At 47.4% G+C, this 25767-nt stretch overlaps 1 protein-coding gene across 2 annotated transcripts in view; it reads left to right on the top strand.

Annotated features, from left to right (window-relative positions):
• UNC13C (unc-13 homolog C) overlaps positions 1-25767 on the top strand; it is a 135763-nt gene that overhangs the window by 35776 nt on the left and 74220 nt on the right. For both annotated transcript variants that reach the window (XM_083475499.1, XM_083475500.1), the window contains exons 5-8: positions 7116-7194; positions 14227-14298; positions 21895-22114; positions 24217-24444. In XM_083475499.1, the coding sequence (XP_083331625.1) occupies positions 7116-7194; positions 14227-14298; positions 21895-22114; positions 24217-24444 (599 nt within the window). The remainder of the gene's footprint in view (positions 1-7115; positions 7195-14226; positions 14299-21894; positions 22115-24216; positions 24445-25767) is intronic.

Below are 25767 nucleotides of genomic sequence, written 5' to 3' on the forward strand. Positions count from 1 at the left end.
GTTATACATGTTTTTTTTTTCTTTTTGTTTATATATGTGTGTATTTGTTAGTATGTTATTGTTATGGTATTGTTACTGTTGTTGTTATTGTATTGTGGTGACTTGTTAAAACTTCATTAAAAATTTAATTAAAAAAAAAAAAAAACAGCAGCAAGGTGACAGGATCCCAACATCGTGTTACGATTCACAGCAGCAAAGGGAGGATAGATTGTTGCCTTGTTGCCTTTCACGTTGGTTGGGTAGTTTTAGGCCAATGTATTGATGTTTCCTTTCTGCTGAAGTGACGTCGGGTTTGGAATGTGGCTTTCCAGTAATCGTTAAGATTTAAAATGGCTTTTATTGGAAGTACTGTTTGAACTGAGTTTTACAAAGTGGCCTGGATGAAGGACACTTTAGAAATGGAGGAAATAAATATGCCAAGCTGCATGTAAAACCCTCTTTACCACTTGGCTGTAAATCTGGAGGCCCAAAGGGTCTGCTCAGTCTTGTCTAAGTGACATAACTGGACATTAGAAGCATGATTTCTTTGAAACCAAAGCTTTATGACTTGGGGAAGGATGGAGCCCGCAGTCCCTTGCCTTGTGTGGCAGAAAAGTGATCCTGGAAAGCTGGGAAGTCCGAGGTGCCTGGGGACTCTCCCTTTTCACCTCGAGAGATGGCAGTGCAGACAGGTGCAATTAGCCGGCTCACTTTGGCCTTCTGCAAGGCTGCCCAGGGCAAAGGATGGCTGGCCAAGGAGAGTTTCCTGCTGGCCCTGTTGTAAATAAAAATAGGCCCTTTTCCCTTATGGGGTATCCAAGAGCCCATATAGAGTCCTTACATAGGTTCCCTATTGGTAGGAGAAAATAACAGAGGCCAACCAGAAAATATTGAGAAGCAAAGCAGCTAGTAAGCTTGATCTTTATTGATCTGTTGCAACAGGGTGCTCCCCTCACACGCAGGAAAGAAGGAGGACCCCCAAAATTGCTGTGCAAGGGCTTATAAAGACTTTTGAAATTCCCATCCTCTAGATCAAGACCACCCCCAGAAACATTATGCATACATCACAGAAGGGGTGTAACCTAAGACGACCCCTCAGATACATCCCACCTACATCACAGAAATTTTTATATTGTTTTTCTCCTGTTGTTGTTTATCTCCTGTCTAGCAGGTTACTTGATTGGATTGCCTGGGGAGCCTGGCCATTCTTTTGTAGTGGTAAAATACTTATTTCCTGGGCCAGGTCACAGGCTCACACCTTATTCAAACAGATATATCCTTGAGACAGGATTTGTGAGGAAAGAGACAATGGGGAGGCTTTTCCAGGTTAACCTTGCAGAGAAAGGATTTGGTCAGTTTAGGAATCAAAATGGTTCCAGGTTGGTCTTCCTGTGTTGATCTATGTATGTGCAGTTACGAACATTACCATATATCTAAGACCATAAAATTCCTATCACAGCCCTTCCCCAGCCCCAGCCTGGATGGTCCCAGAAGGTCCTCTGAGCAGCAGGTGGTTGGCAGCCACTCAGCGTCCCATGTGACAGCATCATAAAGTTACGCAGGATAATCCCGGCATTAGCTGTGCTAATAACGATGCAAATGGGGAGCAGAAGAGATGAGTGGATTTAAGCAAACCCGGTTCCTCCCTCCCCTGCCCCGCATTTTCCTGTGGCATGAGCAGCCCCCTGGCTCTGAGCGCCCGCTGGCTTCTCACTCCCGGACCCATCCGGCCCATCCCCTCGGTGGAGTCTGCATGATGGGAGGCGATAATGACTGCTCCGCTGCAGAGGAATTGGACTGATATTTTTGCTTGCTATTAAAGCTTCTTTAATCCCCTTTGGAAAGACAGTTAAGCAGTCTCTGCCATGGCATTTTAATATAGGCTCTTCTGTATAATTCCATCCTGCCGTCTTTTGCAGGGCTTAGTGTTTCTTCCACTTCTGCACTAACATTAAAATTACTCCGCCTGATATAATCTGAATTATGATTTAGGTGGAAATCTTGATGGGTGGCCTTTTGTTTGTTTTGCTTGTTGTTGTTGAGCCAAAACTGAGGGGAGGAGGAGGGAGTTTCATGAAAAATTCAGGCCCTGCGTCAAACGGTTTTGGGATGGAGGGGCTGCCAAACAAGGTGGTGATGTTTGCCCTGTTGCACTGAGGAGGCATTTTTCTCATTCAATGTGGCATGCCGGCATCATCCCATAACCAGATCTGATTGGCTACATGGCTTTATGTATTGTCTGGCTGATGTCAGGTCTCATGGAGACCCCAGGAGAGCGCTGGCCGTTTCATGAGACTTCCTGGGAGTAGTGGCACTATAAGAAGTGGTGGCCATTCCAAAATCTGGTCTCCCTCCCTTGGTGCTAGTTCTCTTATAGGGGATGTCATCGGCCATCATTACAGGGTGGTTCAGATATGCCAGCAGCATCCTTGTGCTGGAGCAGGGTTAACCCCAATTCTTGAACATCATCATCCCTGGCATTTCAGGAGACAAAGTTGAAGTTGTTGTAAGAAGGTTGAGGTTGGCTTTTACAGCCCAACTCCCCATCAAGGGACTATGGGTCCCTTGAGGTCTGCTATTGGTCAGAGACTCAATTGGAGGCTACCAAGGAGGCAAGGCAAACTGTTGATCTTCATTGGTCTGTTGCAACCGTCTCCCTGCAAGGAGATGAGGGGCCCAGAACAAAAGTATGTTACAGTTTTTAAACCCTTGGGATAGACCATCCCAGAAATGTCATAGATACATTACAAAATGAGTTGTGCGTGTAAATCAGATCATGCTCAGAGTTCATGTCTCTCCAACTTATTTACAAATCTGTCAGTCAAGATGCCTGATAATTGCCCTTCCTGGCCCATTAGAGACATCCTTTTGAAATGGTGAAGACCTTGGCTCCAGAATCCATTGTCAAGGACCTGTTACATTCACACATAGATATCTGCTCTTTTGACAGGTCAGCTTTGCTATTCAACAGATACTTGCCGCAGAGGGGCGACCTATCAGGAATTTCCTGCTATGTGACTTGAGGAGATCCCTGAGATTGACTAGAGGCCAAACATGGCTGCTGCATTGCTCTCTGTACTATTTCAGACATGTGGTTTCTGCACTTACGTGTGTGTGTTTACTTTGTGCCCTTAGGAGCATGCATTTTATTCATGACACCCAGGGACGCGGACTTATAAAAAATATTGGGGGGGCCCGGGAAAGCTCATGAATAATAAATAAGCTCATGAATATGCAAATAAAGTGGCGCCGCCTCCTCGTGAGCGAATAGGGGAGAGCGTGCTGCGCCTATTGATCAGCTCCGGAACAGCTGATATGCGGGAAACGTGGGGCTAGCCGGAGAAGAGAGGGCGAGCCCCCTCCGCTCCGGCCCTAAATAGGCTGGCTGGCTGGCTGGGAGATGTGGCCGGTCGGGATTCCCCTGTTCTCGCGGGGGCTGAAACCGCCAGGAGGAAGGAAATTCCCCCCGGCAGTGCCTTGGCAGTGGCGGTGGTGCTGCGAAGCAGCGAGGCAGGAGCCCCCGCCCCCGGGGATTCCCTAATCTCGCAGGGGACGGCCGGGGCTCTCCGACTAGGGCGCGCGGCTGGCTGGCTGGCTGGCTGGCGAGGGAGCAGGTGGGGAGGAGGCGGGGGACGGCGGCGGCGCTCTGCTGGAAGGGCGCCCGAGATTATTGGGGGGGCTGAGCCCCCCAAAAAAAATTTTTGAGGGGGCTCGAGCCCCCTCAGGCCCCATGGAGTCGGCGCCTATGATGACACCATAGAATTCTTTTAACAAAGTTTTTGGAAGCAGACTTTGACATGAGGTGTGACTTGTGTGAGAGAGAGACCCTTGAAGTGTTCTGTTCATGGGCCTAGTGATGGACTCTCTTGCCTGGCAGCCTCCGAAATCCAGAAGCCAACCCAGACTGAAAGAGCAATGTCAAAGGGGAGACAAATTCCTCCAGGTTCAATAGCTGACCACCTTTGCGGGGCAATGTTTGTCCTGGAGGTTGCCCCTTCTCACTAATGATGTCTGGTGTAGGGACAAACTTATGCTGTTGCTATTATACTTGTGCGAGAACTGTTTAAAAAACAGCTTGCTTACAGCAGCAAGGGAATAATAATACTTTATCACATGTTAGTGGACTTTTAACATAGCTCAGTTTTGGCAAGGCATCAAGGCATCTTTGCGCCATCTTCCCCGCTGACTGTGTCCCTCCCTTAGGAAATGGACACAGAATGGACAGTCATTCTCTGGGGAGGGAGCACAGCTGAGTCTCTGTTCTGGGTGCTGCAAAAGAGGAGTCCACCAGCTGGTTCTGTGTCACTGATAAAGTTGCATATTTGTCAGGGAAATGAAGACTGCACAGCCAGCGAGGGAAACAGAGGGCCAGTGGGGGGGAAGGATGCCTTTGATTTGACCAGTTGGTGCTTAAAAGACTGCAGCAGCTTTGGAGCTTGGATCTTGCCCTTTTGCGGTGGAAGATTTGCACTTCCTTCATGTTGCTATTTGCATTTCTTTACACTGCTTTCCCTGTGCTTGAGTTGGATAGAAGGGAGCTAGCCCTTGTTTGCTTTTGCAAGGGTAAGTTTGAAATAAGTGAAATTAACGTAGGTGGTTCTGTTGGCAGCATATTCTCAGCTGAAGCAGGAGAGCCAGGAAGAACTGCTGCTGCTCCCTGGCAAGATTTGGCAAGCCACAGGACAGTTAATGCCACCCCCGCCAGCCAGCCATTGTTTTACTGTTGCATTCAACATCTAACCAAAGCCTGACCAAAAAATGCACAAATCAAAATGGTGTGACATCCGAAGAGCCCTGAATCTGGATCAAGCCAGAGGAGACCCATCTAGCCTAGCACCCTGTGGCCAACCAGATGCCCATTATGGGAAGCCCACAAGCAGTTGGTGGCCATCATGACATCTTGGGGGGACCAAGTTTCATAGTTTAACTGTGTGGAGGAGTCCTTCCTTTTGTCTTGAATTTTTGGAAAACCCGGTTGGGTCTGAGTTATCATTAGGAAGAACTTCCTGACAGTAAGAGCTGTTCGACAGTGGAATTTGCTGCCAAGGAGTGTGGTGGAGTCTCCTTCTTTGGAGGTCTTTAAGCAGAGGCTTGACAACCATATGTCAGGAGTGCTCTGATGGTGTTTCTTGCTTGGCAGGGGGTTGGACTCGATGGCCCTTGTGGTCTCTTCCAACTCTGTGATTCTATGATTCTATGATTATCATGAGAGAGGGAGAACAACGCCTCCCCCATCCCGTTCTCCATGCAGCTCAGTCGGGAGAGCATGAGACTCTTCATCTCGGGGTTGTGGTTGGGCAAAAGATTCCTGCATTGCCGGGGGTTGGACTAGATTATCCTTGTGGTCTCTTCCAGCTCCATAATTCTGTGTGGCACCATGCATAATCTTAGGGCTTATTCGCACTTACCTTTTGCTCCGCTTTTTTCCAGGCACAGGTCCGTGCTTTAAAACTCTGTGTCCAAGCTCTCTTCTTTTCGCTCCGGAGTTTCCCCCACCAAAACCCATTCTTGAAAGCTGAAGCACAGCAGCAATTCCGGTTTTCAGCAAGTTGCAGTCCAATACAGATTTAAAGAGCAGGTTTTTCACAGGGAAAGCTCTGGAGTAACAAAAAGGGCGCTTGGACATGGAGCTTTATAGTGAGGACCGTGCCTGGAAAGCACAGCGGAAGGGGAAGTGTGGAGAAGCCCTTGCACACCTCTGTCACGAGTTAGTCCAAATAAAGTTGGATGTTTCCTTCCTCCTCTGCCTTTAAAACCGGTTTTAAATGAATTTAGGTCAGTTTACTGAGAAAGACTTTGGCACTCTATATTCTTTTATTTTACATCAGATGTCCCCGGTGCCGTTCCCCCACTGGATGCCAAGTGAACATCCATCCTGCCTCCAAGCTCGAATTTGGTGCAGTGAAGTACAAAGTGTCGTATTACGGAAAGTGTGTCACTGGCTCAGCAGCAGGACTTCAGAGATGATAGATGATGATAGATGATAGATAGATAGATAGATAGATAGATAGATAGATAGATAGATATGATAGATCAGGGGTCTGCAACCCGCGGCTCTGGAGCCGCATGTGGCTCTTTTACACCTTTGCCGCGGCTCCAGGGCGGATACTAGCGAGGGGAGGAGGCGCATTGTGCACCCCGACACTCCTCACTGTGGCGGGCACTGTACTAGCTGTGATGTCGCATGGGGGCGGTGCATGCGTTAGTCACGCACCATCCCGACGTCACCTTCCCGCCCGCTGTCAGATCGCGGCTCCGGAGATATATTTGTTTTAAATGTCGCAATGGTTTTGCGGCTCCCAGTTTTTTTTTTCTTCGGAAACGGGTCCGAGTGGCTCTTTTTGTCTTAAAGGTTGCAGACCCCTGTGATAGATAGATAGATAGAGAGAGAGATAGATAGATAGATAGATAGATAGATAGATAGATAGATAGATATCGATAGATAGATGATAGATAAGAGCATGGGTCGGCAAACTAAGGCCCAGGGACCAGATCCGGCCCGCAGTCGATCCAGGAATCGCCGCATTGATCGGCGTGGGGATTCTGATCATTTAGGCTGCGCCATTCCCCCCCCCCCACACACACACCTCCTCCCTCCCTCCTCCTGGCTTCTCCCCACCCTGCCTAGAGGAGGAAGGGGGCTGGGCTTTGTTGAGCAGTGGTTGGCTGAGCACCATTTTAAGAAGCCCCTCTCTGGAGCCAGCCCTTTTGCACCACTCATCGTCCCTCCACCGCTGCCAGCCCCTGCCGCTCGTAAGGCACAGGTAAGCAGCCACTGGGGCTCTGTCCGGTGCTGTGGAGAAGGGAGGGGAGAGTTGGGCAGGATTCCCCCCCCCCAATATAGTCCAGCCCCCTACAAGGTCTGAGGGACAGTGGATCAGCCCCCTGCTGAAAAAGTTTGCTGACCCCTGGATTAGAGCTGTGCATGAGCTTCCAATGTGATGCTGCAGCTCAGAGGGCCAATGTGATCTTTGTTGTCATTCACATCCCTTTTTCACAAACCTCAGACATTCCAGCGCTGTTTTTAATTGGTCTTATAGAATGTGTGATTCTGTGAAAGAATGTTTCTTAAAAACCGACGCAGAACACTTGTGATGTTTCTCTCCGTATTAGTCCGTATTTTCTCTCTTCTTCAGCCCCAACAGTGCACTGTATGGAATTGACAGCATGCCAGACCTGCGCCGAAAGAAGACGTTCCCCATCGTCAGAGATGTGGTAAGTTCCTGGCTTTGTACTGAACATGCGCCGCTGCATGCAATGACCGGCACCTGCTTTTCCTGGTCACAAGGGCTGTGCTGTTCCCTCCTTCACTTTGGAATTAAGCTGTGAGCAAGCCCCAAAGGAGGGGGCTGACTTCACCCTGGCGTAGGATCCAGCAAAGCTTAGAACAACATAACCTGTGGAGTCATGATGACCAAGAATTAGTGATCTAGTGGGAGTGATCTATGGCAACATGTGAGACCGCAAGAGAGTCACCTTGGTCTCCTTCCCTTTCCTAATAAGCATGTTACATGCATGCAGACTTTTTCACATGGATGTGTGTGTTTTGCACTTCTCTGTATTAGCTGTGGAAGCTATATTCAGTTCTGGGAGAAATATGGAGTCCAAATTTCCTGTGAACGAGGTTACAGAGTAGCTGAGAGTCCCCCAAAGATATTCCAAATAAAACAATATTATCATTCCTTTGCAATCAGATGTTTGCTACCATTTGCCACTTTCTCAATACAGTGGTACCTTGATTCTCGAACTTAATCTGTTCTGGGAGTCCGTTTGACTCCTGAAACCATTCAAAAACCAAGGTGTGGCTTCCAATTGGCTACAGGAGCTTCCTGCACGCAAGCAAAAGCCACAGAAGCTGCGTCAGATGTCCGGCTTCCGAAAACGTTCACAAACTGGAACACTTCCGGGTTTGCGGCATTTAGAAGCCAATTTGATTGACAACTAAGCCATTCAGGAACCAAGGTACCACCGTACAGCTGTGCTTTGCACTAACTGAGTTGCCGTTGTGCTCATGAGAGGGAGAAGTGAACCATGGAGCCTCCGTGTTTTTCTCTCTCCTGAGTCTCTTCTTATATGGATTCATCCAATTGCCTGTATGGATGTTTCTGAAATGGAGAAATAAATGCCAGCAGTTAATGTGGTTTCTCTGCTGCTTAGATACCAATCAGCTTATTAAGTGTTGCTTTGCCTCATCCCAATAACACCTGACTGTTAGTGTTTTCTCTAATTTCTTCCTCATCAACGCTGGATTTCCCAGGCCATGGTAAGTGCTTCTTTGTTGATGAATGTTTTGAAATGTCATAATTAATCTTTTGTGTTCCAGGGCAGCTATTTGCTGCGGAAGAGAATTGCCTCATCATAAGCGGCACTTTAGTGCTAAATGGGTTTGCAAAAGAGTTTTGAGACCTATTTCAGAAAGAGATGATGGATGTCGGAGCCCTGAAATGATTTGGCTGGGTGGTACACCCTAGGGCTGGCAGTGCAGTCTGCTGCCATGTCTGTACTGTTCAGAGGTGGGCCTGAGGCTCCAATTCTCTGCCCTCTTACTTGGGAGTAAGCACTGCTGATTTCAGCGGGGCTTCCTAGACATGTTTCTTCAGGTGTTCTGAGCCACAAGTCTGTATCTGTGCATGAGTCATAAGAATCGTGGAATCGTAGAATTGGAAGCAGGGTCTCTAGACCCAGCAACACACAGGAATCTTTGCCCAACGTGGGGCTCAAAAGCTGCTGACACAGGGCTTATCCACACTTTTCCTCTGCTCTTTCCAGGCACACATTACACTTTACAGATCCATGCCTTGCTTTTGCTCTGGAGCTCCCCCCCCCCCAAAAAAAAACCCCACTCTTTAAAGCTCATTCAGGGTAAATGGCAATCTGCAGAAAAGTCAAATTGACATTTACTCCGATGGAGTGCTAAAGAGCAGGTTTTCATAGGGAAAGCTCTGGGGCAACGCCCCCCCCCCCTCCCCAGGCAATGCTCAGACATGGAGCTTTTAAGCACAGACCTGTGCCTGGATAGAGTGGGACAACAAGTGTGGATAAGCCCACAGTAGTACTTCGCCAGATGCAGAGAAATACCCCCCCCCCCACAAAAAGGAGCTGTAAACCATGCAGTCACTGAGCATTTGGACTCTGCCTCTGCCCTCCTTCCTGCATTTTGGGGAGAGGCGAGGAGGGGCAATTGGTTCCCAAGGGAGCAGGTGTCCTGGATCTGTGCCCTTCCTGCTGGGTGCTCACCTTGGCACGGAACGCTGCTTCTAATTAAATGGAATTAGGAAAGGCCCCTTTCCATGGCCTCTGTTGTAGAATGGCTGGCGTCTGTGAAAGGTCTGGCATCATCAAGGGCTCCTCCTACAGATTCTCTTTCCGCCCTTTCTCAGGTTGCTCCCCCAGCCAAAGCCAGTTGCCCTGATGGCACTGGCCTGAAATGCCCTTGCTGAGATGCCTTCATGCCTCTTTACACATAAGAAGACCCACTCAGGATAAGCTCTGGTGGGGGGGGGGCACGGTGAGCTCCGTTCGCCCTCTGCTCAGCCCCCAACAAGATGATGATTCTCTCAAGTCTCAATTATTGATAAAGGCGTGCTACCCAATTTCTTCCATATGAGCTTGATAAATATTTTATAAAAACATAATTATGTACATTCCTCCTCCTCGTAAAAGGCAATCTGGAGGAGATTAGTAAGGAGGCTTGAGTGGGGTGAAGTTGCCTTGCTGGGTCCTCCGTCTCAAAATAGATAGGGCTTCACACCCCCTCCTTCTCTTCCCTCCCCAAGAGAACCAGCCTGTTCTCTCTGCTGGTCCCTGGGGGGGGGGGGCAGTCCTCTCTGCTGGTCCCTGGGGGGGGGCAGTCCCTGCCGCCTCTCCTGCTCAAGGCCCATAAAGCATTTTTCTGGCTAAGCAGGCTGCAGTGGGGCTCCTGTGGAGACACTCCATGAAGCCATAAGGAGGGAGGGAGGCAGCTGAGGGAGGGGGGAGGGCCTGCCCTTGTGTGGCAACAGGGTTGGGGAGCGCTTGAGGGCTGGTACCTGAGGAGCCTGGCCTGCGTTGCGATCTGAAATATACTCGGAGTCGAGTGTGGATTTCATGCTCTTTATTCAGCTCATAGTAGTGAGGAATGGAAGTTCCCCCGAAATGTCTGCTTTATATACATTATTTACACCATGGGCCCCACGTGATTGGCTAATTCTAGGATTCTCCTGTAGGCCAATCAGGTTGCGGATTCACTTCCACCAGGAGTTGGATTGGGTGGCTCCTGCGGACCAATCAGACTGCTGCATTCTGGATCCTATTGTTCTAGGACCAATCAGACTGCTGCATTTTTGATCCTTTTCATCTCGGTACATTACACAATCTGAGGGCCCGAGACAGAGCAACCCCCCAAACTGGCTTCTGTCTCCTGCGTCCCACAGGAGGTGGGTTCTGGTGCCCCCCCCCCTTTTTAGAGACCCTTTCTGGCAACATGGAGCCCTCTCCCAGCTCTCTCCCCATCCTCCCGCACTCTCCACTTTGTTCAGGTGGAATCCTTTAAGGGACCTGCCATCAGCGCAACAAGAACATCACAAAAGGCTCCACATCTCTCTGAAGGAAAATGTGTCGCTGTTTCGTGGTTGCTGGTTTTATATAATCGTTAACAGTCCATGGAAGCCCTGGAGGGCGAAAAGATTTCTCTGACTAATGTTTCACCTTTTGAATTTATTGGTGGTTCTGTTGTACTTTCCAAAGCACCAGAGGAGGTGCTGTGAGCCTGGATGGCATCTAAATCAGCTTCCTTGAGTTGCAGCCTAACTTCAACACCCACAGCACCCCCAAGCAGCACCCCCACTCACAGAGAGAGATGGACATGGTAGGGTTCAATTGGATTTTTGTGCCCCCCCCCAACCCCCTCCTCTTCTGCATCTATGCATTTGTCCGATATGGTCGCTAAGGCCATATGACACCGGTCCTGAAAGACCTACATTGGCTCCCAGTACGTTTCCAAGCACAATTCAAAGTATTGGTGATGACCTTTAAAGCCCTCAACGGCCTCGGCCCAGTATACCTGAAAGAGCATCTCCACCCCCATCATCCAGCCTGGACGCTGAGGTCCAGCTCCAAGGGCCTTCTGGCAGTTCCCTCACTGTGAGAAGTGAGGTTACAGTGAACCAGGCAGAGGGCCTTCTCAATAGCGGCACCTGCGCTGTGGAACGCCCTCCCATCAGATGTCAAGGAAATAAACAACTATCTGACTATTAGAAGACATCTGAAGGCAACCCTGTATCGGGTTAGGGGTTTTCTAACTCAGCTTGAAATCTAAGCAAGGGAAATACTCTGGGACCTCAGTGAGTCCCCTCAGTTTGAAGGTGAGCATTATGAATCATCAAGATAATTTCAAGCCAAGAGATTATGAACTTTGGCAGACCTCTCCCCAACTCCATGCCTCATCACAAAAAGCTTTTGCAACTCCCCTCAGCTTCAAAATGGAGTTACCATGTGGCATTGCAGGTGGGGGGGGGGGCAACAAACACAAGTCTAAAACTCCCTTGGATTCTCAGACACTGTTCTCTGGGTCCATCCCATCCCCTTCCCCACAGGGTCCCTAGGCAGCATCCATCCTTGTGGCATCTCTCAAAAGTCACACACCCCCAGCATTCCAGGAGTGGTGCTTTGAGGGCTGAAATTGGGCAGTTAAGCCTTTGTTTTGGGGCCTGAATCATCATCCGGCCTGCTCACTATCTCTCCCTTTGTTGCGGAAAAGCTAATCTGTGTAATTTCTGTACATGAATGTGCTGCGTTGATTGGAATAAAAGAGAGAGATGGAAGCTGACAAGCAAACAGAGTTATTTCATTATTAATGGTTAGCCGAGGAAATTAATTGTGAATTAGCGTCATGATCCCACCAAATTGCTGAGAGTTTGCAAACAGAAACTTGTGAGATTCATTTATTAACCGTCACACACTGATAATGAACCAAACCAAATACGACCGTGCCAAAGGTTCTTTCTTACATCATAATTAGTTTCATGGCGTTAATCATATTATACACCTCTGCAAGTTTAACTATTGTCAAGGGAGACATTGAAAATTGGGCAGACGGAAGAAGAGAGAGACACTGAGAGGCTTTATTAAAATATAGGCAATTTAAATGGTGAGCAGTATTAAAGCAAGGCCATTAGTTCACCGTCATCCGAACTCTCGGCCTCCAGTGCAGGGGCTTCTGCTGCCCACGACTCACTTAAGCCAGAGCCAAGCTGTTGGCATCCAAGTCCCCCGATGGGGAGAGCAACTCTGAGCAGGATGATACCGCTCTCAATGAAGCATTAATAATACAGGATTGGAGTAAACAATCACGTGAATCTGGGGCTAATAGCAGCTTTCTGCCTTGGACCATTTTTATCTTTAGTGCACATGAAAATGGTTGATACAAAATGCTTCACGCTGTGAAACGGCCCTTTTCAATTGTGATTTGTGATTATGAAGAACATTCACAATCCTCTGAAATACGGCCGTTGAATTCGGTTGACTTGTTTCCCATCGTTCTTGCAGTAGGTCAGCCCAGGTTCTCCGTCTCTTCTGCGTTGCCAGGTGTGAAGAGGGTGGGTTTCCAAGAGCCAAACATGGTTGAGGACATGTAGCACAGCTCTGTGAACTGTCCCCACAAAGAAAAGATTGTGAGGAGTTTCTCATGTTAAGGTAGCCTTTAAGTCAGCTCACAACCAGATCTGTAAATCCCACAATGCTGTTGAGCTGAACTTGGAGCAGGCAAATTCCCAGGACTGAGAGGGGCTATGCAACTGGATCTGTCTGCCTGTTGTTCACCTTGGGATCAAGGCAGCAGGGCAGACTAGCAAGAGCAGGGTATGTTTTGGGTTTTTTTTGTGTGTGTTTTTTTAAATATCCTTCAAGGCACCCCAGTGGCTCTGTTGGAGACCCTTCCTCTGGCCCAAATCCACTCCTTTTTGTAAGAGAGTTTCTGCAAGGGAACTGGCAGACAGATTGCGTCTCTCCCAGGACAACCTGTAGACCCTGTGGGTGGTGGGATTAATCCGCCTAACTCTGTGCTTGGCAGGGTAAAGTTTCTTCTTGATGCACCTTTCATTTGAATCCTGCTGTTTTCAACACTCACAATCGCTCCTGGATTTAGATGTTTTAATAGAGCCAGAAGCAAGCTGTATATTATTTGAATTCAGCAAGTTGGCACCATCGCAGTTTTGCCTTGAAATTCAACTGACAAGGCTTAATACTTCAGTAAAGGGTTTTGGTTTTTTTCATCTTGGTCCTAGAGATTATACAGTGTTGGAAGAGATATTGTTGGGCAGGAGAAGTGCAAGGCAGAGGGGGTGAGCTGAAATATTCTCTGAGCAGTTAAAATGGGCGCAGGTCTGTTACCTCAGGCTTACCCTGCTCCCCACCCCCCTGAATAAGACTCCCCAAATACACACCTTCCTGCTTCATCCAGCCCTTCATCAGCCATGGTTGCCCATGTCAGTGACTGTGTGTGTGTGTGTGTGTGTGTGTGTGTGTGTGTGTGTGTGTGTAATTTATGATTTTCAGTTTTATACATTTCAATAATTTTATAATCATTTTAACATTTCAAAACTCGACTTCCTTCCCCTTCTTTCTGCGGTTCCTTAAAATTATTTTTAATATTTTCTGCATATCCAAATTAACTTACCGTAATTTGCTCATTTATTCATCTAGCTTAAATACTTACTCTTATAAAACTGCAGGTTATTACAATAATCCTGCCAATGTTCTTATCTGTTTACAGTTTGTTCATAAATATTCCATAAATCATTTCCATTCCTTTATAAAAAGTTTGTTACCTTGATTTCTTATTTTTCCAGTAAGTTTTGCCATTTCTGCATATTCCGCAAGTTTTTGTCTCCATTCTTCTTTTGCTGGGACTTCTTCATCTTCCCACTTTCGCCGCTGTAGTCACATACATGAACAAATTTCTATACAGTTTGGGTAGTTCTGTCGCTATAATTCCCAAAGGAAAGCTTCTGTTTTACAAACGTTATTTCAAACATCTTTTTCAATACATTGTATATCACTTCCCAGTAAGCTTTATCCTTACTACAAGACCACCACATATGATAAAAAGAACCTTCTTTGCATTTCCAACACTTAACTGATTTAGCTTTATACATTTTTGCCAATTTACTCGGTAATAGATACCATCGATATATCATTTTTATATCATTTTCTCTTAGATCATCACATGCTGTAAATTTCATATCCTCTGTGTACTTCTGCCTTCCACAGACCCTTGCAACCCGGAAGTCTGGGATCTCGCTAGCCATGGTCATCCGGACGTCAATCGACAATGAGGAGATGGTAGGAGAGGGGGCTGCTTGGCGTGTTTCTTCAAGGGGCGGGTTGGCTTCCTTTAAATGGGGGGGAGGGAGAGTATTCACCAAAGTATTTAACCCCTTCTGTTGGATGCTGTGATGTTTCTCCTGGCTACCCTTTATGAAAGTCATAGTCTTCCTAAAGTTGTGTGGTCATCTTGATTAATCCTGCCCATAGAGCTTTGCCAAGAGAACAAAGGGTGCTCCTCTTCTTCTCTCAATAGTCTCCATGTCTGTTCTGGGAGGAAAGTGAAGCAAGAGATTGCAGGTGGCCAACAGCTGAAGAACCTCCCCTGGGTGCATGTGAGGTCCACCCAGCTCTAAGAGGTCCATTCAGCATCTTCTCTCTCTGCCCCCAGTGCCAGTGGTCTAGGGCTGACCACATTTGTATAGCAAGCACTCAGTCAGATAAGGAGGTGGCTACTCCTAGCACATCCACACACACACACACACAACAACAACAACAACAACAACAAGGCTTCTCCTAAGAACAGAGCTTTCCAAGCTTTTCATGTCGGTGACACACTTTTTAGACATGCATCATTTTGCAATACAGTAATTCAGGTTTTCTAGCAAACCAGAGGTTAAGCTAACTCCTTTCCAGCCCCGGGAGGAGTGCAGGTAGCGTTCGCACAACTCACCTACCCACTGCAGCCGACACACTAACGCAACACACAGTTTGGAAAGCTCTGCCTTAGAAATTGGGCCATGGCAGAGTGAAAAAGAAAGCAGCATTTGGCTCTGGCAAATCATGGATTCCATAGCAGATCCCTTGCAACCAATGGCACATGTGGCTCACGCACATGGCTGGCTTCTAAATTAACTACTCAGGAGAGGCACCTGAGGGCGGGGGCTGTGCAAGCAGCTGAATGGAAGCATCTGCTGGTCGTGTGCTGGAAGCCACACAGTGGCTCCGTGAGGACAGTGTGTGTCAGGACCGGAAATCCAGAAGCAGGCAATTGGGGGAAATGATGCCCGCAAAGTGAAATTGCCCAAGAAATTCTGGTGCAGAGGAATAGGAGAGCCTGCCCCAACTTGCAGTTTGATTGCTTTCTATCTTTTTGGATAGCTTTTTGCTATGTTCTAAATATTTGTTGGTTTGTCCTCACAAGAAGGTTGAACTATCACTGCCTTTGAAGACGGTTCAAGGCTGGGGGGTGGGGGCTAGTGCAGTTCCCAAAATAAGACACACACCCCTTCCAAAAGGAATGCATTTACATATCTCAAAAACTTAACATAAACTTATTTAATAATACGTTTTATGGAGTACAGAAAATATTCTCTGAGCATGTGCAGTTTCAAAACACAAACTTAACAACATTTTAGTAACCTTAATAACCAGAAAATGCTCTGAGCATGTGCAATTTCTTATTTTAAACCCTTTTTTTTTGCTCACATCTAAACTTGGATCAGTTGTCAACACTCAGCCTAACCTACCTCACACGGCTGTTGTGAAGATGTAGAAGAAGGCATAAAATAGCTCCAAAAAGAGACTTCTATCATAGACATCAAATTCTGCTTCCTTTAACCAGAGTAATTTATCTTTGTCCTATAAAGCCATGTGTTTTTCTGGATACGCCACCCCTGCGAATTAGTTCAGCATCAAGGCTTCAGCCCCCCTTACCTGAGCCTGTTTTACATATGCACATTTATTTAATTGAGTTATTTAATTTACATCTCACCCTTCCTTCAAGAAGGAGCCCATAGCAGCAAATGCAATTAAAATTTATAAAAACAGTTTTAAGTCTTCTAAAAAGCCGGTTAAAAACTACTAAAAAGCATAGTCCCCTGCTTGGACAGCTAATAATTTTAGGGTTGCCAGGAGCAGATCAGACAGCCAGAGGAGTACATGTTTTTAGAGTTTCCCTTAAAGTTACTAATGAGGGCAAAAGATTCACTTCAGTAGGGAAGGTATTCCACTTACAGTGTCATATAGCCTGTTACATAGGTATATGTATATGCAGCCCCTAGAAAAAAAATTAAAAAATAAAAATGATTGTGTTTGCAAAGATTTGGGCCACGTCAAACTGAAATCCCCAATTCATCCGGTGTAAGTTTCAATAGCTGAGTTTCTGAGACCAGAAAGAAAAAGTAGAAGACATACCCCCCCTCCCAAGATCTACCCCTCCCCAGCCACCTATAGAATGGAATCATAGAACTGTAGATTGGAGGGGTCTTCCAGTCCACACCGTGCAACGCAGAGCATCATTCTGATCCATGTTTGCTGGTGGTTTCTCCCCCCTCGCCCATTTATTTGCTGCCTCCCCCATTCTCTCCCCAAACTGACTTGCATGAGTGTGACCAGGAGCAAACCCCTCCCGACTGCTTGGGCATCTGGCTTATCGATTGCAGCCAGGCCTGAAATTCCTTGGCAAGAACTTCTATTGATTGTCCCTCTCTATCTAATTTTATTTGCTCTATACTTTCGTAAATAGAATATTCATTTCTTTTTTTAACTCAAGAAGACTTGGCTGCTTTCTCCCTCTTGCCTTTACCTTGAAGGCTGAGCCCCTAGAACGGGGTCAGCAAACTTTTTCAGCAGGGGGCCGATCTACTGTCCCTCAGACCTTGTGGGGGGCCGGACTATTTTTTGAAGGGAAAAAGAGAACAAATTGCTATGCCCCACAAATAACCCAGAGATGCATTTTAAATAAAAGGGCACATTCTACTCATGTAAAAACACGCTGATTCCCAGACCATCCACGGGCCGGATTGAGAAGGCGATTGGGCCAGATCCGGCCCCCAGGCCTTAGTTTGTCTACCCATGCCCTAGAAGACTACATTAGGGTTGAAGGTGCCTTTCACAACAGCCCACCAGGAGACTTTCCACACACCCCTTTTCCATGGCCTCCGAACCCCTCTCAGGGTCTCCTCTGCCTTCAGAGAGAACTAAATCGATTTATTCACATGTGTTTCCTAACAGAAAAGAGAAAAAAATTACAATATAGGAACAGTAAAACAGTACAGCACAGAACAAAATGTTTCGTTAAGGAAGAACTTCACATATATGAGAATGAAGAATAAAGTTGGACATGGCCTTGAATTCTTGGGTTCCAGTGATTGAAAATAAAGTCCAATGTCAGCTAAACCTATTTGGACCCTAATTTTTTTGTATAATATGCACATTCACTAAGAAATGCTCCATCCCAAGCTCTGTTAAGTCATTGTATGAGATCAATGCACTTTGGAGGTCTTTAGTCCTGTTTAGACAAACCTACCCAGATACTTGGGACGCGGGTGGCGCTGTGGGTTAAACCACAGAGCCTAGGACTTGTCGATCAGAAGGTCAGCGGTTTGAATCCCCGTGACGGGGTGAGCTCCCGTTGCTTGGTCCCTGCTCCTGCCAACCTAGCAGTTTGAAAGCATGTCAAAGTGCAAGTAGATAAATAGGTACTGCTCCAGCGGGAAGGTAAACAGCGTTTCCGTGCGCTGCTCTGGTTCGCCAGAAGCGGCTTAGTCATGCTGGCCACATGACCCAGAAGTTCCCTCGGCCAATAAAGTGAGATGAGCGCCACAACCCCAGAGTCGGTCACGACTGGACCTAATGGTCAGGGGTCCCTTTACCTTTACCTTTACCCAGATACTTAGAAAGTTGAGGTAATTTTCATCTGCTTTCATATTTTAACTTTTGCACATTTTGAAGTAGAATTGTGATTTTCCCCCCTCAAACGTATTTTAAAAAAATATTTTTGTAAACTGCTTCAAGGTGTGCTTCTTTTCTTTTTCTTTTTGCAATTGAGCCGCTTATAAATTGTATGAAATGAATAAATAACTAAAAAGCTGCTGCCCGTGGTTGGGAGTGTGACATTACGTGGCAGCCATAGCCCTTGGATTAGATAGTTAACCAGAAATTTCTTCAGCAAATCCCCATAAAGCCTCATAGCCTGGTCTGGATAGTCAGTAAAACAACTGAGAACCCCCTCTGTCAGTCGCACTAATCAGGTGCCAAGGTTTTCTTCACACATCAAATATTATCCTGTTCCTGAATCTAAAGGCACAGAAACTCTTTGGGGACAATAGCTGTGTCTGGAACACGGTTCAATCTGAGTGTTTTCTCTGCCCTTGGAAATCCACCTCCGAGGCAAACGTCATTTCTTTCTGATTTCTTTCCGCAGGGCCTGTAAGACAGAGTTGTCCCCCCTGGCCTTTGGCTTGGAATCAACTTGATCCCCCCCCCCCCTCTTCCTTGTTCCTTTCTCCTTCTTCTCCTATTTGGGGACTTCCCTGGCTTTTTTCTGGCCCACGTAGGACCAGTCTGGATAGTTGGCCTTGGTGAAGACTTGACGTTTTCATCCCCCAAAAAGTTTTTTATGAAATGAGGCTGCATTTTAATGTTGTATTTTAATCTTGTTTTTAAGTTGTATTTCAGTCAATTGTTTTTATACCGGTGTTAGCCGCCCTGAGCCCGGTCTTGGCTAGGGAGGGGAGGGTATAAATAAAAGATAATAATAATAATAATAATAATAATAATAATAATAATAATAATAATAATAATTTGGAAATCATTTCTCGTGGCGCCTGTTCCTCCATACAACACAGGCCTGGCACTGTTTCTGCCAGGTAGCACTTGCCAACTCAAAGGACCTTTCCCTCCTTCCCTCCCCACTGAAGTCAGGAAGGGGGCAGGCAGAAGCCCCCACCCCCAGCAGCAGCAGCAGCATATCAAACAGCTTCCTCTCCACCCCCAAAACAAAATATTACAGGAATCGTGCAACTGGGAATGCAGGAGATAAATGGTGGGAGTGTTAATGCTTTGTGGTGTTTTTTTGTTTTGTTTTATTATTTATCTTGTCTTTTGTACTGTGAGCTGCGGCCCCAGGATCTCTTGATGAAGGGCGGTATATAATAATAATAATAATAATAATAATAATAATAATAATAATAATAATAATAATAATAATAATATAGTAGTAGTAGTAGTAGTAGTAGTAAAGCAGGGAGATGCATAAGCAGCAGCTGCTTGCTTGCTTGATCCTAGGAAGACGAGTGCAGTCGGCAGCCACTGATTCCAGGTTGCTGGAGTTTCCCCCAGAGCGTTTACTTGCTCATTTCCCCAGCATTCTCCCCTTTGTCATCTGCCAGTGTGCCTTCACATTTTAGGCTATCAACATATTTAGTTATTCCTTTCCCAAACCTCCTGGAATGCAAAATTAAGCATTAGCTTGGAAACAATTTATGAGGGCCATTTACGTGATAGCTTTGCAATGCGTTAAGCACGTTTCACCCTTTCTCTTTTGCAGGAGCCCAGGTGTTGCCTAGCCCTTTCTCGGTGTGCTGTGTGTGATAAAAAGCAATTGCTGCTCTCTTGCAATGCTCCCAGCTGATGCTTTTGTTTTCTCTACCAATCTCTTTGCCCCAGTTTGCATTTGGCAGCAATGGCTCTCTGGAGTGCTTTCCCCATATATATATATTTATTTCTATGGAGGTGTTTTCCTATGATGCTCCCAAGCTCCATCAGAGGTGGGCCGGATCAGCCCCCAAACTGCTCAAGTGCTGAGCATCCCTATAGTAGTGCCTTTTCTAGCTGACGTCAATGGGAAGCCAGTGCTGACTCAAACCTCCTTCTCAGGAAACCGTCCTAAGCAGACCGAAGGGTGCCATTAGGAGAGCCGGAGAAGGCAAGGCAGATGATCTGCTGCTCTGCAGGGGCCTTGTTTGTTAGCACTGGACTCGCTTTCAATGCTAATGAGACCATTTCTGGTGCTAATTAGTGGATTGTGTGAATCAGCACCCTGGAGATAGATGGGCAGGAGCATCACATCTGAACCCCTTCACATCTCTTTTTTTTATATATATATATACATTTTTATTAAAGTTTCACAAATTTTTAAACAAACACGGAAACACAAACAAACACAAATAACAAGTATAGTTTCGAATCCTTTTTTTCTTAACATCTTTCCCTGACTTCCCCACACCTCCCCTTCTTGTATTCCAATTCCAATAGTTAGCTCAGCAAGTTCTTATCCCCAACTTTTACCTTATTTATTATTATACTTAGTTCATCTTAATTAACCAGTTTTAACTTATAGACCTCAATTTAAACAACAATACTCATTCTTTACACCCTTTTCTAAGGTCGACCCAAATTCCCTTTCACAAATTTCCCAATTTTTATATTAATTACAAAACAAAATAACAGAAATACAACATATAATTATACACCCTTTGGATTCCAAAACTCTCACCCCCCCTTTCCCGGTTTCGATCCCCAATAAGTGTCCATCAGTCTATCAACTATCAGCCTGGAGATCTCACGTCCGAGGCCCTCAAATCTCTTTCAGTCCCTCTCTGCCGGTTTTTTTGATAGTCCTTTATATTAAACATCGAGTCTCGGAGAAGCTCTGAACCCCTTCACATCTCAAGCGGGAGATTTTGCCTGTGACTTAGCGTGCAGCCACTCAAGGCACAGTGTTCAGATCAGAGAGTTCCTTTGCCGTCACATCAGCAGAGACCGCTTTCCTTGGCCAGCAAGTGCCACGGTCCTTGAGACATGGTGGAGTCACTGGTCCAGGCCTGGGTTTCACTGGGAGTGAAGTGAGCAAGAAAGGACCTCTTGCCAGCAGCTAGCTATGCTCCCCTGCTCTCATGGCAAAGAGCCACGGCATGGGCTCAGCAAGTGTCACCATGTGCCACCCCAGAGGCAAGAGCCTGTGTGTGGCAAATGAGTCAGGGGGCTGTGGAAGAAGGAGCAGGAGGGGACGTTCGCCAGCCCCCCTGCCTTTGTCCAGCTAAGGAAGCCGTCCTGGGGAGCTGATCCCCTGCCCCCAGGACCCACACAGGTGTCTCCTGAGCACCAGACTTGCCAGTGTGGCATAAGTGATGTGAGGCTTCAGTCTTTGTAATGGCTGCCTGATCACCATTCATTTCTCCTTCCAACTACATGTTTTTCTGCAACCGTCTCAAAGATTGCAAGGAACCAGGGTCTGACTTCCAGGCTCAGGGGAAAAGAGTCTCCTGTGCTGTGAGAGAACAGCTTCCTGGTACTATTGCCTTTTTATAGATCTTCTCAGAAGGTACCTGTATAGATACAGGTATTATTATTATTATTATTATTATTATTATTATTATTATTATTATTATTATTATTATTATTATTATTATTATTATTATTATATTTTGTGCCCCCTTGGCACAGTGTCCTGTGTGGGGAAACCCCTGCGCTGCCCCCAGACACTGGGCAGCCCCCAGCTCTCTCTGCAAAGACACGCCGATGCCTGACCAGCTCTTGCGGTGCTTTTGAGCACGTTCCTCTTCCAAGAGCCTCAGAGCAAGTCAGCAAGAGCTCAGCTGATGAGAGCCTCTCGCACTGAAGCACGTGCTCTGCAATGCCTCAGCAAAAGCTTTGTAACAGGAGCTTGAACATGCATGAAAGAATGATTAGACCAGTGGTTCTCAGTTGGGGGTCTGCGGAGCCCACCCAGGAGGTCCGTGGCACCATTCCCATAACCAAAGCTACTCCAGGGATTGAGATTTTCAAAAGTAGGGAGTCCATGGCTTGGCTTTTGTCTCCAATACTTAGCCAATTGGGAACTGTGAGCCGCTTTGTTGATGTGTCTGAATGTGTTTTGTCTTCCCTCAGAAAATGCACGTCTTCAAAAAAACCCTTCAGGCCCTCATCTACCCCATGTCCTCCACCACCCCACACTACTTTGAAGTGTGGACGGCCACCGCCCCCACCTACTGCTACGAGTGCGAGGGTCTGCTCTGGGGCATCGCCAGGCAGGGAATGAGGTGCACAGAGTGTGGGGTCAAGTGCCATGAGAAGTGCCAGGATCTCCTCAACGCGGACTGTTTGCAGAGTGAGTAGTCTGAGGGGCACCTGGTGTGGGCACAGCTCCTGCCCTTCTTAGTGCTGCTTGTCCCTTCCCCTTTGCGAGGGGGGCAGGGCAGGCCCACCTGAGGCAAACAGCAAAATGGTGCCCTCACCCCGCCTGGTAAGAAGATCTACACCAGGCATAGGCAAACTCAGCCCTCCAGATGTTTTGGGACTACAACTCCCATCATCATTAGCTAACAGGACCAGTGGTCAGGGATGATGGGAACTGGAGTCCCAAAACATCTGGAGGGCTGCGTTTGCCTATGCCTGATCCACACCAAAAACAAGGGAAGAAGAGAGCTCTACATCGGGATCTGCTGTACCTGTGGATCCTGCCACCAGCAGCGTTTGCCTCACCCTGCCTCATGGGTGTCCCAGCTCTGGGGCCTGGGCTCCTCCCGTGGGGCTGTTTGGGGTGGCAACAGAAGCCTGTTGGAGCAGCCCCAGCAGTGGCAAGGGAAAGTCTGCTTGGCACATTGCAAAGCCCAAGCAAACGTTTGGGCTGTTCAGACGACGACACCACTAATCTCTCAGGGGCTCCAGGTGGCAGGATGGACAGTGAAGTGGCTGAGTGGAGGTGACATAGTATCTCTGGGCATGCAGACACCCCTAACGCTGAATGGGTCTTGTGCTTCCCCCAACCCACCCTGCGTTCTGGCTCAGGGATCTCCCACCCCATTTGGGTTTCACTCAGTTGGGCACTGTCTGCATTTAGCTCCAGTTTCACTGGATAAAACTCCTCCTCCTCCTTTGCTTTTAAACCGAGCAGGTTTGCAGCCGGCTAAAGAGATTGCATGAGGCCCCTTGCCACCTCTCACCAAAAGCCATCCAGTGGCCCAGAGACCTCTCTCTTCCTCAGTCTCTCCTCTGTTGCCGCGCTGCGGCCACCTGATGCGCAGGCCCCCAGGAGTGTGGCTTGGCTGCCTCATGGCACAGAAACAAGGGAGGCTTGCTGGCTGCTCTGGTATCATTTGTCAGCATTCTACTTTGCCCTCTGTGACCTGCTGCCAAGCAGAAAAAGATGGGCTGGCCAGAAATGCCACCTTGCCTTTCCTGCCTCCATTCATCTGCAGCCAGCATTGCCCTCCAGCCCTGATCAGTGCAGTTGGTCACTTGCAGCCTATGCTAGGCTGATCCAGGCAAGGGTGGGCTGCAAATGAACCTCTCTAAAGCCCACCACCAAAGTAGTGTACTGTTGTACTGTGACACCCCTACCCCCTTGGCAGTTGATCTCTGTGATCCACTAGGAATCCCATTATTTTGCAAAGATCCAGAAAAGTCAGGATATTGGCATCCCTGGCTTTGCTTCAGGGCAGGAAAAACCATCATTTTGGGGGATCAGCATCTGTGCCAGACTTCGGGCTTCCATTTCGATGTCTTTCTGGAAGCCCCTCCAGAGATGAACTGACGTCACAACATCCGTGCATGCCAGCATCAAGGAGCCTCTCTGTGTGCTGTGGTGTACGTGCGCCACACATGGAACCAGATGTCCCTGGTGGAAGGAAGGGGGCTTCATCCATGCTGTGCAGGACACACAGAAAGCAAGAGGAGGGTCAGCTTTCGCCAACCTAGTGCCCTCCAGCTGTTGTGGACTACAATTCCCATCATCCCTGGCTAGTCCAGGTTGTCCAAAACAGCTGGAGGGCATCAGGTTGGCAAAAGCGTCAATGAAAGACCCGCCTGGCCAGCCACCTTCTGTGTCATCGAGGGCATGTGTTTTCCAGATTTCAGCCACATCACCATCTCCTCATAGAAGATGACCCAATATTACTCCTGCTGCTGCAACGACAACTACAGTGGTACCTCGGGTTACAGATGTTTCAGGTTACAGACGTTTCAGGTTACAGATTCCACTAACCCAGAAATGGTACCTCTGGTTAAGAACTTTGCTTCAGGATGAGAACAGAAATTGCATGGCGGCGGCGGCAGGAGGCCCCATTAGCTAAAGTGGTGCTTCAGGTTAAGAACAGTTTCAAGTTAAGAACGGACCTCCAGAACGAATTAAGTTCTTAACCCGAGGTACCACTGTACTGCTATAGTAGTGCATTGTTAAATGTTGCTAATGCCGTTGTTATGTCACCTTAGGGGCAGCGGAGAAGAGTTCAAAGCACGGTGCTGAAGATAAGACCCAGAATATTATTACAGCAATGAAGGAGCAAATGAAGATCAGGGAGCGAAACAGGCCAGAAGTTTTTGAACTGATCCAGGAAATGTTCCAGATCCCCAAGGAGGACTTTGTACAGCACACCAAGGCAGCCAAACAGAGTGTCCTGGATGGGACATCCAAGTGGTCAGCCAAGATCACCATCACGGGTGAGAGGATTCCCCCTTTTCAGCTGGAGAACTCTCTCTGGCCAAAGCTCCCTTTTCCCTTCCAGCCCAGGTGGTTACAAAATGGCATTTACAGAATACAAACAGAAAGAGGGTCTCTGGTGTGTGATTGTTTCTCTGGGTGTGCCAAGTGGAAAGATAGCGTACACACTGATCTCACGAGGTGGTCCATGCCGCCTGCAAGCTGGTGCAGAACAGTTTGCCACCTTGAAACTCCCCAGTGGGGTGAGGACTGCAAGCAGTTCCCATTTACACTTTGAATGCCAAACTTTTTGCATAACCAGTCTGTGGGGGGTAGTCAAAGTAGCCCATAACTACATCTCCTCTGTTGCGTGCTTCCTTGATTTCATTCATCTTCAGGGAGATGATAGCACATCCCCAGTACCTTAAAAAAAATTAATTTTCAAGAAACAGAATATAAGCATAACATTATCATCCCCAGTACTAAACTTCACTTGGGGCTTGGTATCACCACCCACAATGATTTTGCCAGAGAAGCCTGTCTCTTTGGGGATTTCTAGGTTGCTGGACTCAATGCCCTATTTGATGCACAGAGCAGCATCCCCTACAATAGTCCTTCCTATAGATCTGGTCAAGGCAGCAGTTGTTGCAGATGACTTGAGATGTCCTCAATGCAGCCTAGGAGAACAGTTTGTCCAGTAGCCATAACAACTGGATGATCCACAGGGCTTATAAAAGCCTTGGTTCATGATACTGTGTTGGTGCTGGCCAAATGTCTTGCTCTGCTTTCCTTTGGACCACATCAGCAAGGCTGAGAGAGAGATCTTGTTGTCTGGGCTGCCTAAGACCTCCATGAACACTGCCCAGGTTTGAGCCCTGGGGAGGTCACTTCATTGCTGCTAACACAGCAGTTTGACTTCACCCATCCATCTGTCTCGAGAGACTGTGGAATGCACCTCCATGGGTGGTCCAAAAGAGAGCAGAGCAAGATGTTTGGCACCAGATTGGCTGCAGGAGTTGCCTGGAGGAGACATCACAGGCACCATCCTGTAATACGGTTTAAAGCAGAGAGAATCCCAGCGGGTTGGTTTGAGAAGCCACACACCCTCCCTTCCCCAAGATCAGCAGACTTGCTTCTGAATGGACCCAGCCTGGGGGGGGGGGGGGCGGCACAGGTCTGCTGCTGAGTCCGATTCCTGGGGCAGGGAATGGGACAGGACGGGACAGGGACGCAGCATTCTGATCCCATCATTTCTCTGATGAGGCAGTTAATGAGCTGGGCTGTCCCTACTAGTGGCAGTTCAAAAATGTTAACTAAATGCTCCTGTCTCGATGCTTTAAATC

The sequence above is a fragment of the Podarcis liolepis genome (genome assembly GCF_965112155.1).
Source record: "Podarcis liolepis genome assembly, chromosome: 14".
NCBI lineage: Eukaryota > Metazoa > Chordata > Lepidosauria > Squamata > Lacertidae > Podarcis > Podarcis liolepis.